A 21101-nucleotide genomic window follows, 5' to 3' on the forward strand; every position below is an offset into this window, starting at 1 on the left:
TTAAATAATTTTTCAGATTTAATTTAATAATATAAAAGCTAATCAACAAATAAATTGTGATATTAAAGCGTAAAAAGAACCTTTATTGATTGTTGGATGTTAAATCAACTTTATAAACTCAGACATCAACACATGAACGCATCGATTCTGAAATCTGATTTTTGTTTTGTTTGTTTTTGGCACATAAATGTTCTAGTTCACCAAAAAGGACACGTTTATAAGCTTCACTAAAATGTGGTTTAACTTTAAATCATGTTGCACAAAACTCTAAAACCTCTCATGAAATCTGTGTTTAGTGACTAAACGTGTTTCTTTATGGTCACTTTGTGTCTTTTAGCAGCTCTTTAGTGTCTTTTTCTAATTATTTTACGTCATTTTGTGGTTGTTTTGCTTTCCTTTGTGCTCACCTTGTGTCCCTCTCTTATTATTATTGTCTCTCCTCGTAGTCCTGTTGTGTCTCTAAAGTTATTTTTCGTTCCTCTTTGTGGTCGTGTTGCATCTCTTTGTGATCATCTTTTGTATTTTCATTTTGTCGCTCATTCAATTGGTAGTATATTTAAATCATTTAACAGTTTGTATCTTAGAAATGTGAAATGTCCCAACAAATGTTCTGATAAAAACTAATTAAAAATGTCCTTTTTTTTAGTTTTGTCTGTTAGAAACAATCTCTGCTTTTTGCATTAAGGTCCTTTAGTCCTTTATGAATTCATTATTATTATTTTATGACACTTTATGTCCCAGAGATGCTCTAAATAAACGCTGCAGCTTCCTGTTTCTCACCTCGACTGGTACAAAAACCTACTGGCTGTATTTTAAAGGACGATTCCGCCTGTTTCCAGTCAGACCACGACTCAGTAACACATTAAATAATATTGTGCAACCCCCTGAATAGTCCGTCTGCTACTGCTAATAATACTACTACAATTACTACCACTACTACCACTACTACCACTACTACTACTACTGGAGGAGGTTTCACTTTTAAAACGAACATGTATGACTTTAACTGTAATATTTTGTGCTTCTACTTCAATGTTCTACTTTTTAGTCTTTCTATAACATCACTGGTTTGTATGTTGAGAACTCGTCGGTCTAATCGCTGCTATTTCAGGAATATTTCTGTGAAGCTGAAATGACTTGAGATAAGATGAACCTTTATTATTCCTGCAGGAAATCCTTCAAGAACTGTGCTCAGTTTTATAGAGATTGTGTGATTAGGAGGATAATAACTCAGTGTTTTCCTCCAGGACATGAAGCCGGCGTGGCATCAGACCTGCTGCTCGTCTTTATCCCCATGAAGGTTTATTCTCTGCCCTTCATCACCATCATCCTCTCGCTGTGTTTACTGTTCGGCTGCTCCTCATAAATCCTCATCACACACAGAACGCTGCAGTAACCGTTCACGCTGACGGAGCCGAGCTGCACCGATGCATTCTGGGATCAGACGTTCATTTACGGCGACCTTGAGGAGGACGAATCAACCCGTCCAGTCCTCCTCCTGAGTCCACTACGTCCTCCATATAAAGCTCCAACTGCAGCTAAAGTAAATGAATAAAGACTAAATCCTGAGTCTCTGTTGAGTTCAGCGCCGAGCTGAAGAGACGCCACTAAAAATAACTGGATCAGCTCCGACCAGGACAGAATATAAACCAGTTACCTCCACTGGACCTTCACTTCACTCCTTTTATCTCCTGTTTCAACCTCTTGGTCTCATAAAAGCCTCGTAGGGACGAGAAAATGTTTTCTTTAAACAGCTTTGACTGTAATTTTTTGAACAATTTACTGTTAATTTACAGATTTATTTGAATTAGTTTTGCTAAATTACAGAAAATATTCAGTAAAATCACAGAAAAAGTTCTAATTTACATGTAAATAAAAAAAAACGAGGCCATAACTTTACAAAACGTCCACATCAAAGGACGGTAAAGTGTTCGTGTTTGCTTGACGATAAAATCACAATTTGCTTTACTGCATTTACATCAGAAAAAAAATCTTATTTTACAGATTTTGGGTGCTATTTGACAGAATGTTTTTTTTTTTTTTTTTTAATAAAACTGCTATTTCACAGATAATATCCTGTAAAATTATGGATTAAAAAGTAAACTTTAAACGTTGACTATACAAAAGACCAGGCCATAAAATGTCCATAAAGATCTGTACTTGTACAAATATTGATTTATTATTACTATTATTGCTGATATAATTTATTGTTTTCATAATATGTTTGGGGCTGCAAGGTGGCGCAGTTGGTAGCACTGTTGCCTCGCAGCAAGAAGGTTGCCGGTTCGCGTCCCGGTGGGGGCACCGGAATCTTTCTGCGTGGAGTCTCCATGTTCTCCTCGTGCAGCGTGGGTTCTCTCCGGGTTCTCCGGCTTCCTCCCACAGTCCAGAAACATGCTGAGGTTAATTGGTGATTGTAAATTGTCCGTATGTGTGAATGTGAGTGTGCTTGGTTGTCTGTCTCTGGGTGTGGCCCTGCGATGGACTGGCGACCTGTCCAGGGTGTCCCCTGCCTTCACCCTAAGTCGGCTGGGATAGACTCCAGCCCCCCCGCGACCCTAATGAGGATTAAGCGGTGTATAGAAAATGGATGGATAATATGTTTGATATTTTATGATTTTTTTTTGTGTTCTTACCTATTTTGTAAAGGATCTTCGTCTTGAGAAGTGCTTCATAGTAATAATAATTATTATTATTATCATCTGTTACTGTGAAATGACAGTTTTACTCCAGATAATCAGGATTTCATTGTGAAGAGGACGACATTGCGGCTAGAAGATGAGCCCGACCTCTAAATGTGGGTGAAAACGACACCTTCCACATGATTCTGCAAAGTTGACCCTAAAAGTTTTCTCTGGTATCAGAAACCAGAAACACATCCAGGGTACCGACGTTTGTTTCTGTGACATTAAACTGCTGCAGTTCTGCTGTTGAAGCTACGATACATCCCATAATACTGGTGCTCAAAGCAACAGAACAATCTGGGCTTTAGATTGTGACTGGGTTGCAGTTTAAGGGTTTGTTTTTAATCCCTCAGAGTTTCATGTCTGTCGTTATCTTTGATGCTCTCTGGTGTCTGGAGTCAGCAGCCAGCAGGTCGGCTTCACTGGTCGAGGCCGAGCGCTTCAATAATGTTTTTATCAGAACACGTATCGTACATGTGCTGGCTGATCCACCAGGTGGTGAGTTTCTGCTGTAGGAACACTTTTCTAGGAGCCTTTATAGAGTCTCTTTGTTTACTCCAAAGGGAAGCTTGTCTGACAAAATAATCAACCATGAAGACTGTTGAGTGGAATCAGTCTCAAAAGTCAGCAAGAAAACGAAGGTTTGGCCCAGAAAAGATCTGATCCTGACGACTTTAAAGCTGCTGTGATTGGCTGAGATCCTGATGTTTTAATTTAGCTCTCTGCATCTCTATCCGGTCCATCAGCTGCTCCACTATCGTCATAACAGCAGGAACAACAGTCGGTGGATTTAGTGTCACTGCTGAACCTCTCTGAGTGTCTCTGAGTGTCTGAACTGTACCAGTGGCTTTGCTCTCATCCCTCTAAATGCTGATGAACCTGCTCAGTCCATCAGCTCTGGTTCTTCATCCACTCAGTCCATCGTGTCCCTAAACCTCTGTGTATTCTAATCCTCTGCTTGTGTTTGCTGGACTAATCCTCGCGTCGCAGCGTCTTTACATGCCGACCTGCTCCCCGCTGGTCGATCCGTCATCCCGCCTTAATCCTCACCTCCTCCTCCGTCTGACTACATCCCCTCAGACCGCCTCCCCTGTTGGTCGTAACATTTACTGTTTTCCCTCCTCTCTCTCTCTCTATCTGTCCTCCTTTCTCCCTCCAGCCGACCTTCACGTCTCCTCCATCAGTCCAAACCTCCCAGGATCTCCCTCCGTCGACTGTTTGACGGTGTAACCTCGACACCTGAACCCCTACAGGCCACCCGGGACGCAAACACGCTGTAAAAGCATCACACCGAGCGGCCGAATCGCTCTGAAAACAGCAGAGGAACGTTCTCAGGATGAATGAAATCTGTGTAATCAGCATTCAGGAAACAAAGAGCTCAAGAACCCTTCATGGTGGCGCCATTGAAGACTGAACACATTGATTTATAACTGGGTGAACGTGAAGGAGTGAAGCAGGACCATCTGACTTCTTACAATAACTTTAGAATATTTAATGAACTCGTGCAAAGTCTCAGCTTCATATGACAAACATTTTCTTACAGCTACAGGCCCGTGAAGCACACAGAGGTGGGTTGAAGTTTAAATCTGGACAAGTTTAAAGTTATTAGTCAGACTTTGTTTTTTTTTTAGTCATTTTAGACCAATTTGAAGTCAGTTTTGACAATTTTCAAGTCATTTTGGACAAGTTTGGAGTTAAAATCAAGTCATCTTCAACAATTTCGGGCAATTCTTTGAGTTATTTTGAACATATTTTGAGCCATTTCTGCCATTTGTGTCATTTTGGACCATTTTTGGGAACATTTAAACAAGTTTAAAGTTGTTCTGGGGACGCTTACTTTACATAAACGTAGCACTTAGGTCAGATTCTTACTGACTTTGAAGGCAGGACTAGTTGTGGGAGGATTTAAGGAGGACAGGAGACATGAAATTTATACTCAAATTACTAGAAAATGATTTCAACACAAAAGGAATCAGAAGGAAAATGATCCTGGTATCAAACGTGGGTCAAAATGAGACCTTTCATTGTCTATAACCTGTTCTGACCAACCTCCATCACACAAGCCCTCACAGTTTACCCAGAATGCAGTTTTGTTGTTGAAACTACGACCTATCCCAAAGTATTGATGCTCAAAGTAAAAAAAAATGAACAAAAAACAGATTCAGTCTTTAGATTATGACACCTGTAGTTGATGTAAAACTGATCTGGTTGCAGTTTATAACAGAACTAAAATGTGTTTTTCATCCTAAATGTCACGTGTCCATCTGCTGTAATGATGAAGTTAAGAGGCTCAGAAATGATGGAGAAAGACCATTAAAGTGATAAATCTGGAGCCTCCTCTGTGGACTTCAAGGACCTGGAACTCTGGAACATTCACAGTATGAAGGTAGAACTTTGCTTCATTGAATAAAGTTACTGTGGATAAAAAAAACCACCGAATCCGAAGCAAGTGGGAACGTTAAAGAATAATTTTTGGGGCATTTTTAATCTTTCATTGGACAGTTTCATGAGTAGAAATTAAAATCACGTGACTGTGCTGCAACCATTGGATGGCCAGAACTTCAGCTCTTGTGTTTTTATGATTTAATACATTTAATATGTTGTTCAGAAACAAAACAAGCTATTTAAAGTTTTTAAAATGTCACAGACTAAACCAACTAATGAATGAGTAATACCAACAACCCCCTGCTGCTCCTCAGCCTCACCTGCGACGTGATGACCTCGATGGATGCCATGAAGCGGTCTGCGATGATGGACACTCCCAGGAACATGTACATGAGCGACACGAAGTAGACCACGGCCCGGGCCACCTGGTATCCCAGTCCGGGCTTGTCGGGCTTCCAGACGGGCAGCAGGATGCCGGGCATGCAGATCGTCTCCTCGTTGCACTTGTCCCTGGTGCCGGGCGCCGTGCTGTTGCTGTAGGACGAGGAGGGCGGGAAGGCGGAGGGCAGGGACGAGGGCAGCGCCGTCCTCGGGTCGGGCTCGGCGCTCGGCTCGCTGCGCTGGGACTCCGGCTGGCAGGGAGGCAGCGGCACGACGAGGAGGAGGAAGAGGAGGAAGAGGGGAGGAGAGGCCAGGAGAGGCATGGCGGCGTTGGGTTCCCAGAGAAGGACGAGGATGGAGGGACGAGCTGAGGGTGGAGCGACGAGCTCACCTGCAGGGAGACACGACGAGTTAGTCTGAGACTCCTTCAACACAAACCACAGAACAGAGGGTCTGGTTGGTCTCCTGTTCCTTTGACCAGCTTCATAAAGCAGGTTCAACAAACTCTGAGTCTAATCCTGAACTCTGAGTTGATCTGCTCTGAGTTTCTGGTTCCAGAACAGCGGATCTGAGTTAGTTTAATCAACTCGGACCACCCTGCATACAGGTGTCTTACTCAGGAGCTCTGCATCTCTGACACTGTACAAAAAACTTTCATTTGCAAAGAAACGCAGCGACCGGATCAGCGAAGAGCATCGTTGTTTTATAGGTATTTTATAGGTTATTGCAGTTACATTCACCATTTGTACAGTTTTTGTAGGTTTTGTCTTTTTTTTTAAACATATTTTTGTCCAGCATCTTTGTAAAGTTTCCATGAAATCACACAAACTCAGTGGAAAATGTGGACTTCACACACCTCAGACCTAAAGAACCTGCAGAGAGCAGAAACAAACATCACAGGAGCTGATGTCGAGGCCACAAAAGCAGACAATGTGTTCATAAAGTCCATATTTTTACAGAGAACAGATGATCTGGGAGTTTGCTGAACTTAAATGTGCTGCTGCTCCTGATGCCACCTCGTTTCTGAAACCGTCTACAGATAAAGAAAAGTTCGACTGCAGATAAACACGTCCAGAAACATCCGTCCACTTTTTAATTTTCAATGTCATTTCAGGAGGTTTGCCAGAAAGAGCTGTGAGTCACGTCTGTGGACGGAAGCTCTCCTACACTCGTACGACGTCTCCGCTGCTCAAACGCTTCACATTTAACATAAATAAAGGACAGAAGCAGGTGAAAGACATGATTCACAGCAGATGACGCGGTTTGCCGGAGACCCTGGAACACTTTATTCAAGGAACGGTGAGTCACCGGTAAACAGAAAAGTAAAAACAGAGACAGGAGAAGTCAAGAAAGTCAGAAAAGAGAAGCAGAGAGACGGAGGAGAAGGGATTGGTGAGGCCGAGGAGTTTTGTCCAGGGAGGTCAGAGGTCAGAAATAAACAGGATTTATTATCCACATTAACAAAGACTGTTAGTTTTTATGTTGTACCACAACTTAAGTTTAACGTCAGCAACACTCCACCAAAGAACAACAACACAACATCCTGTTGTACAGGTCTGAACATCCAAACACACTCCAGCAGGAGGACATTTTATTATCCATCCATCCATCCATCATCTCTACACCTTAATCCTCACCAGGGTCATGGGGGGCTGGAGTCCATCCCAGCTGACTCAGGGTGAAGGCAGGTTCACCTGGACAGGTAACCAGTCTGTCACAGGGCTACACTTAGAGACAGACAACCAAGCACACTCACATTCACACCTACGGACAATTTAGAATCACCAATTAACCTCAACATGTTTCTGGACTGTGGGAGGAAGCCGGAGAACCCGCAGAGAACCCACGCTGCACGGGGAGAACATGGAGACTCCACACAGAAAGATCCAGGGTGTCCTCACCGGGACGTGAACCGGTGACCTTCTAGCTGCGAGGCAACGATGCTAACCATCGAACCACCAGTGAGTTTGAAAGGCATGACTTTAGTCTTTAAACCACAAAACCGACACCATTTATCACCCAGGAACTGCACCAACAGAAACAGATTTTTGACTTTCCAGTCTCTGTTAAAGTCCATCACGTGTAATTCCACCAAATCTAAGTTTAAAATTGAGATATTCTAACTGTCTTATTTAAAAAAATATCCAAAAACAAAGCAATTGCATCAGATATTAAAAATAAAACAACAAATTCTGAGCTTCTTAGTGCAACCAAGAAACAATGACACACGTGACAAATATTCAGACGACTCGGCTGAACTGCAGGAAGCGTTCACACAGAGCAGAGCAGAGAGGAGACAAGTGTGGAAGCGAATGAACAACGTAAAGAGTGAAATATCTGCTGTAGATGGAACCACTGGTTTTATTCTAACTTCACACCTGAGTTGAACATATTGATCCCAGGTGCTTTCTCTTATATTTTTGTGACACAAACAACAATATTCAGCTTCTGCTTTTCTTTTTTCCTGAGTTCTCTCTCCTCCCTCATGGTTGTTCTGTTCCCACAGAGGGGCAGGACTTTACATTGCAGAGGAAAATAAGGAAAAGTAACAGGAGCAAAAAAAACAGGGTTCTGAGGGTTAAACAGCAAAACTGTGTAAAATGCATTTAACACACCTGAAAGAAAACGAGCACAACAAACAATATTTGCTGGAAACAAAAATATACCACAGCTGAAATGATAAACAGTCACCTGCTGTGTCTTGTTTGTGAATTGTGCTCTGCTGTGTGATGATATAGATGTTTAAAAAGAAAAAAAGGCGACACTACATTTGGTTGTTTAAAGCAGATTTCAGGAGCTGTGCAGGCGATGCTGAAGGAGACGTTTCACTTCAGCCTCATGTGTGTTTTTCTGTCATACAACAGAAAGAAGCAGCTCTTTGGGAGGAGGACGGTTCAGATGGACGGACATGAGAGGCACAAATACCTGCAATCAGGGTAAAAACGTGGCAGAAAGACGGACGAATGGCCAAAAGTACAGAGTGGGAGCAGCGACAAAAGGTAAAACTTCACAGAGGAAGGCAGAGAAGAAAGAAAGTGGTGGGAGGAAACTGGCAGAAAGTCAAAGATAGAGAAGGAACATAAAGAAACGGAGACAGCAGGACGAGTCACCGGGACGGCCTCCAGGAAAGAGTCTCGCATCGGCCGGTTCATGTTTGTTTGTTTGTGTTGCTCTTCATGTTTGTTTATCTGAGTCACCGAACGTCGTCCTGCTCTTTCCCCGTCAATCTCAGCTCCTCGCTCGCTGTGACGGACGCCGAGCCGGAGTTTGTGTCCTCTTTGTGTGCCTCTGACGGTGTGTGTCGGTGTGTGTCGGTGTGCTGCCAAGTGGTGAGACTCAGATCTCAGCGTGAAACCAAAGGACGGGCAGATGGACGGAGCGGCGTTTCCTACTGTATCGGTGCAGCAGAGCCTAATCTTCCTCCTCTCACGCTTCATTTCTCCCTCCATCCGCCCGTTTGAGAGGACAACAGCACCTGCTAACACCTTCTGTTTTAAAACACACCTCATCATGTCTCACTTAAAGACGAGGACACACAGCAGGCACAGAAAAACGAATTTTAGCACTTTTTTATTTATCATATCATATCCTGCCAATAATAATAGAGCTTTATTGATATTTGCACAGGTACACTGGAATCATTTGTGTGTTTTCTTGAGTTAGCTTCATTTGGAGGAAAAAATATACAAACTAAAGAGGAAGGAATGAGCAGCAGCAATAAAACTAATACAAATACACATTATAAAAAAGCATTTGTTAAAAATAGACTCAGCAGCTTTATCAAAAATTCCTCTTTAAGGCTTTAAGGCTTCAGGAGACTCGACAACAACCAGAGTCACAACAAACTCTCACTAAGCTGAGGTCAAACTATCTGAATGTTGACGACAAACAGACCCCACAATGCTCCTCTCATCAGCCTGTTTGGATTGTGTGCGGCTTCGCTGTGGATTTGTGTAACTACACGACATGTTGACTCTCCCTGTTTGCTCCTGTGGCCCCAACACAACAGGACGCACCGGAGCTGCACAACGCTGCTGCCAACGCACACAACGGGACGCACACGGGGATCACGGTGTCGGGAGGAAACCTGCCACACGTCTGTGCCTCCAAGTAGAAAATAAAAACGATGAGCTTCAGCCTCTGATTGTAGACTTTAGTAAAACAGACATCAGCTCCTGTCAGAGAACGGCGCTGCTCCACGTCTCAGGAGCCCAGAACTAAAACTGTCAGCTCTGAAAACATGAAAGTATTTTACCCCACATTGGTTTGTGAACAAATAATTACACTTAGAGGAAAATCTGAGGTTATGCAGCAACATATTTACTGATTTCAGCCTGAGTTGACATCTGGAGACTCTACTGAAATGATGAAATCAAATAGTCTGCAATCATTTGAACTCCCTATGGGACAAATACAGCTATTTGAATTGAATTTAATTAAATTCTGCAAAATAAGGTACATCTAACAACCAAAAATGACAGTTTGCTTCAGTTTTTTCTTGAGTTATGACAACTTGAACAACTAAAATCATGTTCAACCAACAGGCTCCAACAACTCTACAATGTCTGAAGCTGCTCGTTAAGACAAATGAAGGAGTTGTTTTACATCAACTGAAGCGGAAATTAAGATTTTAAATTACACACAATATTACCTTGATGCAGTTACCAACATTATAATGTCGGCCTGACTCACTAAATAATGTTTGCAAACTAAAATGTATATGCAAATCAGTAAATCAAACCTTTACGTTGACATTATAATGCTGGTCATTGCACCAAGTTAATATTGTGAATAACTTCACCTCAGATTTCTGTTTTAACTCATGTTTAACAAAATTTAAGTTGATCTAACTAAGTTAGCATGACAATTTTATTGCATAAACATAACACCGTGTGTCATTTAAACTCCAATTTGTAGTTTTTTCATTTGCAATAATTAAATATTGTTTTCAAATACAAAACTGTAGCTCAAAAATTAATTACTTTGTCGTAGAATAAACTGATTTCTTAAAAGCAAACAAACATGAAAACAGAAAATCTAATTGGAGCAACACATATTTTTTATTTTAATGTTTGTCACTAATTCTGCTTCCTCCGTGTGGCTTGTAGCTTTGACCCCATTCTTGTCTAAAACTAGTAAAAGTGGTTTGGCCCACTTTGGCACCAACCACCTCAGTCAGGAGCCTGCATCAGCTCCACCTCCTCCATCTGAGTTTGGGATTAACTGGGAGTTCAGCCGGCATCACCGAGATGCACACGGCTGGAGTCTCCACTCTGAGCTCAGAGTTTGTTCATCTTCAATTAGACGTGACACGGCGTGGTAATCCCTCCTTCCACTCTGTGACTTTCTGTGGTGTTTTTTCACTCGTAAAAGCTGATTAGAAAGTTGATTATCTGTAAACGGATGCTCTGCAGCAGGACCCTACCGGGGGAAATCAGGCTTCTCTAATCCCCGCTCAGGTTAGAAACGAGCTTCCAGGTGACGGCTGACGGCTCGGAGCTGTACGACGGTATCCGTTTGGTCCCGCTTCCTTATTTCCCCGCGGTCCTCGGCATCCCGGAGCCCTCCCTCCTCATTAAGGGATTATCTTCACCTGCTGGGAGTCCGTGGCTGCTTTTCATTATCATCCATCTCATTGCTTCATGTCTTGGCTCCTCCCAGTGAGGATGTAGGAGGTCAGGAACTCCTGCTTCCTCCTCCTGGTTTATTTAAAGCATCAGAAGATCCTCCATGAAGGTGGCGGGGTGAGGGCGGGCGGTCTTTGGGTCACGGGAGGTGAAATTTTGCAAGGAAGCATAAATTAGCAGCATGAGAATCGACTCATCCCTCCTGGTCGGTCGGTTTTATCCCCTACATGCATTAATAATTACTTGTTTAACTACTTCTGAGTGGACAGGCTTCTATTTTATTTCGCTGTATAACTTTCAGTGACGTCGGCTGTGCAACACAAATGAGGCTGTTATTAAATCTAAAGTGTGTGTTTGTCAGTGAACTGATGTCATTACTTTCATGCAGGTGTTGTTTTATTCAGTTTTTCATTCATCTTTGCACCTCCACACTAAAAGCGATCACCTTTAGTCACTAATCACATCTAACGAGCGCTTTATGAGTCAGTATTTATGTGTGAAGTCACAATTTCTATAAAAACGCGTGTCCAGCAGGTGATCTATTTGCACAAACGTCACGAGAGTTAAATGTTTTCTGCGAAATGAGGACATTGATAATGTGGAGCTGGACGAAGGTGGATAAAGGTGGATAGAATAGATGGAGAAGAAGAAGATAAAGAGTGAAGGAGACGGAGTTGTAGGAGGAAGAAGAAGGAGGCCAGGAGGGAAAGAGGAAGAAGAGAGCTGGAAAGAGATCAGAGAGGAAGGAACAGAAGGAGAGCAAAGACCTGAAGGAGGGACGACGGGCTGGGAGTTGAAAGAAGGTGGATGAAAGGGTGACGGAGGGTTCAGGGGGGTGAATTAGGGATAGAAAGGCAACGAGGTGAGGAAAGGAGGATAAAAGACAAACAGAGGAGATGAAAGTAGAAGTAGGATGACGGGTTGATTTGTCATCTATTTTTAAAACATTCAATCGTGTCTTTGAGTGAAGCTCTAAGTGAAGCACTCAAGCGCTGCATGCTGTCAATAAGACATCACAAAGAAACACAACACGGACGACAATGATGCTGCACGCTGAGACTCTCCAGTATGAAATAAGGACCTTTAAAGAAATGTCCTTGAAGAAAAGCATCACATATTCCTACTTCACTGACGTATATGAACCACTAAGTGTTTTCTCTCTTTATACAGGGCTTACAGAAAGTACTGACCACCTTTGGAAGTTTGGGCTTTTGCCTTTATTTTAGAACAGTAGAGATACACAGGAAGAGGGGAGAAGAATGAGGAGAGACCTGCAGCAAAGGGTCATGAGCAGGAGTCGAACCCACGACCACTGCGTCGGGAAACTACAGCCCCTGTTCATGGGTCGCCCGCTCAACTACAGGTATATATACCCATTTAAATGTCTTTTAATGTTGGCTTTTTGACAAGAATGATTCAAAAAAAGACTCTTTAATGTTGAAATGACAACAGATTTCAATTCATAACATAAACTGTAAAATAAGAGACCTAATTCAACACAGGTGCATCCGGATGGTGAAATTATCATCATGATAGAAGCACGGTGGTGGCAGCATCATGATGTGAAGCACGGTGGTGGAGGCATCATGATGTGAAGCACGGTGGTGGCAGCATCATGACATGAAGCACGGTGGCATCATCATCATGATGAAGCACGGTGGTGGCAGCATCATGTGGGGATGCTTCTCAGCAGCAGGCCTTGGAAGGCTTGTAAAGGTAGAGGGTGAATGAATGCAGCAAAGTCTAAATAAATCCTGGAGGACAACCAGATGCAATCTGCAGGAGATCAGCGACTTAGAAGATTTGTTTTCCAGCAAGACAACGAGCTGAAGAAACCTGCTAAAGCTACACAGAAATAGCTTAAAGACAACAAGGTGAGTCTTCTGGAGTGACAAAGTCAGAGCCCAGACCTCAATCCAACTGAGAATTTGTGGCTGGACTTTAAAAAGGCTGTTCATTCACGATTCCTGTGTAACCAGACAGAGTTTGAGCAGGTTTGTAAAGAAGAAAGGGCTAACATGTTAGCGTCCAGATGTTCAGGCTGACTGAGACCAGCACTGTAACTGCAGCCGGAGGTGCATCTACTGAATACTGACTTGAAGGGGATGAATCCAATCACTTACTTTACGTTTTATGTTTGTATTTAATTGGCATTATTTTGTAGAAATCTGCTTTCACGTTGACATTAAAGAGTCTTTTTTGTGAAACTTGACCCTGATCTGATGTTGGACATCAATAAAACCTCCACGAGGATGAATGTGTTTTATCAAGACTGAAGAGCAGCCGTCTGGTTTTAATTAACTTTATTGAAATGAACACTGCTACGCCGGTGCACAGAGGTGAAGTGAAGCGATGAGGCGACGAGAATAAAGAGCAGAAGGTGGGATAAGAGGAGGACCCTGAGGAATGGGAAGAAGTGATGGAGGCGTGAAGGGAATAACGGGAAACGATAAAAGTGACGAAAAAGGAGGGAGGACAGTTTGAGGGTTGATAAAAAAAAGAAGGAATAAATAAGAGGAGGGAGGACAGCTGTAGAGGCCACGAAGAAGAGGACGGGATGGAAAGGCGGGATGGGAGAACGACGCCAGTCCTGAACATGTTTCAAGTCATCACTCAGCCAAGGTGTGTTGCCATGGCGACCGGAGGAGGGCTTCGGCGGGGCGATCGATCACCGCGGAGGGGAGGAGGTGTTAAGGTGAGGCAGGGAGGGGGTGAGGTAAAAAAAAGGGAGAGGGAGCCCTCATTCATCAACGGCTGCAGACCGAACTCCCCCGAGAGCGAAAGCAGCAAACACAACACACACACACACACACACCGACACACCGACACACAAAGACGAGTTTCTGCTGCGTCTAGAAATCCTTTAGAGGGTCAGATCGCATCCCAACACCTGAACAGCAGCTTTTATTCCATCAGGATCCACAGAACTCCCCCTGAGCAGTTTGTAGAAGTAAAACAAATGAGTGGTTTATAGAAGTCTGCTCTGGTTCCTGCTGCAGCAACCTGGTTTGGTTCTGAACTGACAGTCTTGTAATTACAGGCTTCAAACATGAGCGTGATTTTGTGCGCGTTGCAAAAATGTGGAGCCAGAAAAAAATGGTTACAAAACAGTGGACGACTGTAATGCCTACAAACTGTAAGAATAAAAAAAAATAAAAAAAAAAAAAAAAAAAGTTTTTGGGCCGATTTAAACACAATAAAAATTATTTCATGGTCACAGACTGTCACAGAAAAAAATTCTTTTGTAAATTGGCAAAAATACAGATTTTTTTCAGATCTTATTTACAGTTTAGGACTGTTTTTATAGTTTTATCTGGATTATTACGTTTTTTTCTGCAGTTTTACTCGATATTATCTGTAATTTGGCGAAACAGGGAAATTATGTAAAATAACAGTTAACGCAAAATCACCTTTTTCATTCCACAATATATTTTTTTGTCTTTTAAATAATGACAAATTACTGTAAAAATAATTTTATTTTTGTTGATTTAAATATCTTAAAAACAGCGTTACGGTCAAACGTTGGGAAAAAAACAACAATTTTTTTACTGTTTTCTTTTATAGGAAACATGCAGATTTTTACTTTTTTTCTGTGATTTTATGAGTTAATATCTGTAATTTAACAAAACAGGAACATCTGTCAAATAATGCAGCATTTTTTCCTGTGAGCTGCTGATAGCTGTGGACCAGACGAGGGATTTTATTGTTGTGTTGCTCATTTATTGTTGGGAACTTTACATCAATGTCCAAACTGTGAGTTGTGTGATTTTTTCGCATCTTCGCTGACAAACAAGCAACAACACAAACTGGTCAATGGCTCCACAAACACAACAAACTGTGGGAGACGCTGTGGAGAAATCAGAAATACAATAAATGTCTGTTTCTCTATAAACACGCCGGAGTGAGACGTGAAAAACTCCATCAAAAAAAAATCTGACTTTCCACTGAATCGAAGCTGCAAAGTAAACAAGGAGACGCTGATGTTACTGAACCTCAGCAGCAACTCAAACAAATCTGGTGCAGCAGAAAAAACCAAGAACAACAAATTCTACATTGGAGTTCGATAAATGTTCAGCAGCCTTTAAAACACAGCCACAGCTCTGTGTTGGTACCAGACTGAGCCTCAACACCTCCACGATGGAAAGAATAAAAATAAAGCAGCTGAACACGGACTGGGTTTCTGTGCAGCTGCTCTCGTGTCTTCGTTCTTTTCAGAAGATGTCTCGTCTCGATTGTGACCAAAGAGAAGCCGAGCAGAGCGATCGTACTGCAGATTAGCAGTAATATTACATTACACACATTTATGACTCTGATCGACCTGCACACACACACACTCACACACACACACACACACACACACACACACACACACACACACACACACACACACACACACACACACTCACTGTTGTGTTTGTACAGCTCCATCCTTGTCTCTCTATCGTCTCCGTCTGTACATCTGATCTCATGCTGGTTACACTCATCAAACATCCAGTTCAGCCACGTTAGCAGTGATCACTGATGCTGTCGCCTCTCTTCCTATTCATTCATTAGTTCAGGCCTGGATTTAACCCACTTGTGAGTTTGCTCTGCAGCTTCAGCAGCAGCTCTGAGGTGTTTGTTTATGCGCCCGAGCCAAAGGAAAGCCGGCACTCGGTATCACACACAGAGGCAGGATGTGGATGGATGGAGGAGTCAGTACGAGTTCATCAGTGAAGCCTCGAACTGAGCCGACCGGACCGAGGCACCGCCGCTGGAGTCACTTCAGCCCTGAATGCTCACCTCTTCTTTCTATTTTTATTATAACAAATAATAACTTTATTTATCTTGCACCTTTCAAAAACTAATTAAAAAAGTTAAATTAGACAAACAATGACCAAAAAGTCAACACATTAATAAAATCACAAACATGCAACTTAAGATAAAATAAAGACATTTCTTTATATTTAGCACCTCTGAGACCAAAGAACCTTCCAGTAAAAACCAGTAAAAGTGTCTTAACAAGACTCGCAGTTTGGACCCTGCAGTGTTACTTAAGGTGTGATCATACCTGAGTCATGTATATATGAGGGATTAAACGTCACAAAAATTATACAAAACAGAACTTTACCTGACTGTAAAACACATTAAAGCCCTACACTGTCATTAATTACAGAGACTAACACAGGTAGACACTTTACTAACCTAACTAATTATCTACATATTGTGGCTAAAACCCAACAGCGTTCAGTATTACAACATACTACGATGCTGAAAACCACAGAAACAGCCAGATGACTGTTAAATGAGAGGCTGCTGAGCTTTAACCTCATGTGCAGTTCTTGTATTTGTTGGTTTGACACAACAGCTTGGATCAGATGAACCGACTACCGAAGTGAAAGCAGTGAGTCAGAGCTGAACGTCGGCTCTTATGATGCTGCTGCTGCTGTTTGGTGCTGATTCAAAAGGTGATGCAGCCACTTAGCTCAGGAACAAACCAAACCGTAACCGAATACAAATGTTGAACCCGGATAATGTAATTCAGTTAAACGGTTTGATGCTTCCACCTCCACAGCGCTGAGTCAACACGAAAGAGATAAACGCAGCAAGAGGTGGCAGCGAAAGAGGCGACCGAGACCTTTAAATCTGCGCACTTTAGCAACGAGATACTATTTCTATAACAAACACCAGTTATGGAGCAACATCCGTCATGCAGAGGAAAGAGAAGCAGCAGGAGAGCAGAAGGTCTCATTCAGCAGAAGAAAAGCCGAAACCCTGAGGAGGATAAATGGAGGCATGAATGAAGTGGAAGCAGAGAAATGTCACAGTGTGAAAACACCACGTTTCATAGTAAAGGTCACACATTTCAAGTAAGCATTTATCCTCACAACAAGCAGCGAGCCGGTGACAGGACGGGCTTCTGCTGTTCAGGTTCTTTCAGCGCTGACATCAGATCAATGACTCATAAAAGGTGGAACGAGCTGATTGGTCACTCAGTAAATAATAAGATGATTTAAACAACCGTAAAGGTCCTGAAGCAGGGTTAGGGTTAAAGGGCAGCTACAAGGCAACAGCTCTGTATGTTTCTGCTGGGACTATGACTATTTTATTGTCTTATCCTGGCCCTTCAGTTCATCCATGTAGCTTCTGTCTCTTTAAGGCCCCCCCTCCCTAAAAGCCCACTGTCTTCTGATTGGCCAGCTTCTGGAAGCCTGCTGACGGGCAGCACCCAGAGAAATCCATGAAAACTGACAGAAGTAGAGAAAAACACTGGAATATGATCCCTTTTACATACGTTTATGTCATTTATTTGAAACTGTGGCCGCGTTTAAAATTAGCATCAAACACTGTAATGTTAGAAATAAGACAGAAACTTAAAAAAATAACGTTATGTCCCCTTTAAGGTGTCTAAAAACTGAAAGAAGTCATTCTGTCACACGTATGTTCACTTTATAAAGACGTTTGGATGGTTTACTTGTTCAGAAGGCTGCATGACTTCATACCTCTATGTATGTGTCTATATATATATCAGATGAATTATTCATGAGACAAATTACTTGAACAGTTTCATTTCTTATGTTTTACCCACTTTCTCGTCGCTCCACAAATGGACCAGAGTGTATCACTGCATGTTTGTTATTAGCTCAGAACATACGGAGCAAAGTGTAGCAGGAAGCTGACTGTCCTCTCTACATGAATAAATCAGCAGGCGTAAACCAAACCCAGCATCTCATGCAGCAGCTTCTCAGTTTTATGTGTTACCAACAAACCCACAACAACATCCGTGTGTTGCGGGGAGCAAAAATTAACCAACAAAAGGCATGATCTGTACACAGAGATACACAAAACAACCACAAAAAGATGCAAAATGGCAAAAAAATGAAGCGAAACGATCAAAGAAAGATGAAAATCAACTAAATGTATCACAAAAAAACATGCAAAATGAACAAAATGTGAAGCAAAAAAACACACAAAATGGTTTAAGACAAGCACACAACATCCACAAAGACATGCAAAACAACCCAACCACAAAACCAGACGCAAAAAAAGCAAAACTTGAAACAAAACAATCTAAAAAGGACGTTAAGTAACCGTCATGTGATGCAAAATGTCCACAAAAAGATGCGAAATGACAAAAATGTGACGCAAAACAACAACAGAAAGTTAAAAACCAACCAAATGTGTCACAAAATGATGGTAAAAAGATGAAAAATAACCAAAATGTGAAGCAAAACGATCAAAGAAAGATGAAAATCAACTAAATGTGTCCAAAAAAGAGCAAAAATGACAAAAACTTAGTGCAAAAACACCACAAAAAGATGCAGAACAACCAAATGGGACACAAAACGTCCCCAAAACCAGATGCAAAAGAAGCAAAATGTGGAAGAAAACAACCTAAAGAGGACGTTAAGTGACGCAAAATGTCCACAAAGATGCAAAATGACAAAAATATGAAGCAAAGCGATCAAAGAAAGATAAAAACCGACTAAATGTGTCCAAAAAAGATGAAAAATGACAAAAACTTTCTGCAAAAACACCATGAAAAGGTGCAAAACAACCAAAATGTGACACAAAATTTGGGCAAAAGGATGCAAAATTACAAAAATGTGACAGAAAACAGCCTCAAGTTTCTCCCAAAACTCATAATAATGTGCATTAATTCTCCCTGTCAGTGAGACTGATGTGTTTTCTGTCCAAAGCCGTCAGCGGCCTGCAGCTTCCTGCTGAACCCAACTCGTGGCCGCGCTGACATTTTGACACGAACCATTAATGAGCCGTCAGGAATCACGGCGGACGTGATCGAACTGCTGCTCTGTGGGTCATTACAGAACCTCTGCCGTCCTGGAACTTTATTAAAGTATGAAGTAAACATCACAGAAACACTGCTGACACCACAGACTTCAGGCTTCAGTGTAATTTACGGCTCTAACATTTGATATATTCCACTCTAATAAACACAAAAAGAGGCTCAGAGGAGATTTCTAACCAACAATAACAACACATTTCTCACACATTCGTAGCCTAAAATGTCAAGCTTTGGTTCATGAGGAGCTTATTTCAGACTCTAGATGCTGAAATCCAACTTTAATCTTAGTTTCTTTATAATTAAAAACATAAATTAATGACATATAATCAGCGTACAGTGATGTCTACTCTCACAAAGCCGATCGGGTTTAACGGCAACAAATTTCACATGAAGAGAAATAAAAACTGTTTATGAGCATTGAGAAAAAGTCTATCTGTCTGTTTTCTGTATTTTTTTTCCCTTTCCTTGTTAAAGTCACAGCATTGTACAAAAAAACGAGAACATCTACATTTAACCTTATTTAATTCCTTGAACCAAACTGTGCTTCACTGTCTTATTTTAATCTGCTGATCATCACCAACATATTTAAACTGTAAATAAAAACACATACGACATTAGAGGTGCCTCAGACAGGCTTGTTTTCGATATTGCTGGGTCTTTTTTTACTCTCAAAACATGAATTATAAGCTCATAAAACACCTGAATCTATTGTAGGAGACAGAATTATATCCGTTTAATTTCTGTTATATTCTGAATTCTCACCTGGTGCCTGGATTTTGTGTTTTTCTTGACATTAACGAGACATTTCCATCATAAACTGATGCAGAAAAGGCACAAAAAGGTTCATAAAAATTCACCAGACAGCAGGAAATGAAGTGTTTGATGCTCAGAATGTAATTAATTAATGTGACCCCCAGATATTCAAATGAAACAGATGCATGAGTTTTAGTTTTTATCCCAAAAATCAGCCCTGACTGCGGTCTTCAGGTATTTATTCCAGGTTGTAAGTAACCTGAGAGGTCAAACACTGTAATAAGTGCACCATGATTCTAGTATTTCTACTAAACATTCTCACTTTCACGTTAGTTTATCTTCAGAAATCTGAGGACGGATTTCACAACAATCAAAGTCAATGTGGAGCTGATGTTTTCCTTTTGAACTTCTTCACACGCGTCAATGAAAATGAAATAATTCATCCGTGCGGTCTCGGCTCTGCTGCTGTCTTCAGCTCTGAAATCAGAATGACACTCTCTCTGTTCACACACAATCTGGTTTCACCTCTGAAATAACATCAGCCGGAGTCTCCTGAGAGTGAAATGAAATCCTGAAGCGCCTCGGATTCAGCGCCGGTGGACTCTCTGAGGACTGAGGCTGTACGGTGTGTGTGTGAAAACACTCCAACAACAGACTGTGGTTTATTAAACGTAGTCATGAAGCCGATGAACACGTTAAACGCTCAGAATGGGTCAAAAATACCGACATGAGTGCTGCTATCTAAAAAAAGACGGACCTTCAGGTGACACTCCAGTCCTGCCCGCTCTGCTCATCCCTGGGGGGGTAATTATCTGTGAGTGTGTCGCCCTGCGGGGGCAGGTCGGCGGTCAGGCTCAGTGGACGAATCAGCTGGAAACGACAACAAGCATGAACGTCCCACAGATAGCTGAGCATGAGGTTTCACAGCTCGTCATCCGTCCACAGCACATCCTGACTGTAAAGCAGGTCATTAACCTTCCCAACACCTGCCCGCATGTTTTCTTTTTATAAAATCGCTAGAAGCACAACATTTATCAGCACCAGAAACAGTAAAGACACATGAAGCTTCCACACAGTCATTGATCAATCAGGTGTTCCATCTGTAGCCCACACAACTGAGAAAGCACGACTGTGATGTGACGCAGGTTCTGAGATTTCGGCTGAACTGCAGGATGTGTTTCCACAGAGGAAGCAAGTACGGCACCAAATCAGAGACTGAGAACACGTCTGAGCAATAAAATAAAAGCAGCAAAAACTGTGTACGGAGGAGCAAGTTGTTGGAGGATACACTCAGCAAAGTGAAACATCTGTAAACATGCAGCGTTTGCAGAAGTTATAAAAATATAAGAAGGAGAATATCTACAGCATGTGGAGCCTCCATACAGCTGGTTATCTGTTGCACGTTTATTCCAGGATTTTTTAATTTTTGGAAATGAAATAAAGGAAGAAATGCAACTTTTATTTTGCTTTTTAATGTCTGACGGC

At 41.9% G+C, this 21101-nt stretch overlaps 1 protein-coding gene across 12 annotated transcripts in view; it reads right to left on the bottom strand.

The window, feature by feature from the left end:
- Nucleotides 1-5773, bottom strand: part of slc8a2b (solute carrier family 8 member 2b) — a 50055-nt gene extending 44282 nt beyond the window's left edge. For 7 of the 12 annotated variants that reach the window (XM_008283045.1, XM_008283046.1, XM_008283047.1 and 4 more), the window contains exon 1: nucleotides 5390-5615. In XM_008283045.1, the coding sequence (XP_008281267.1) occupies nucleotides 5390-5551 (162 nt within the window). In that variant the 5' untranslated portion in view covers nucleotides 5552-5615. Of the gene's footprint in view, nucleotides 1-5389 lie in introns of all 12 variants that reach the window. The other 5 variants (XM_008283049.1, XM_008283051.1, XM_008283050.1 and 2 more) reach the window with 3 other exon arrangements.
- Nucleotides 5774-21101: the final 15328 nt, after the last annotated feature.

Source organism: Stegastes partitus, unplaced genomic scaffold (genome assembly GCF_000690725.1).
Source record: "Stegastes partitus isolate 25-593 unplaced genomic scaffold, Stegastes_partitus-1.0.2 Scaffold296, whole genome shotgun sequence".
NCBI lineage: Eukaryota > Metazoa > Chordata > Actinopteri > Pomacentridae > Stegastes > Stegastes partitus.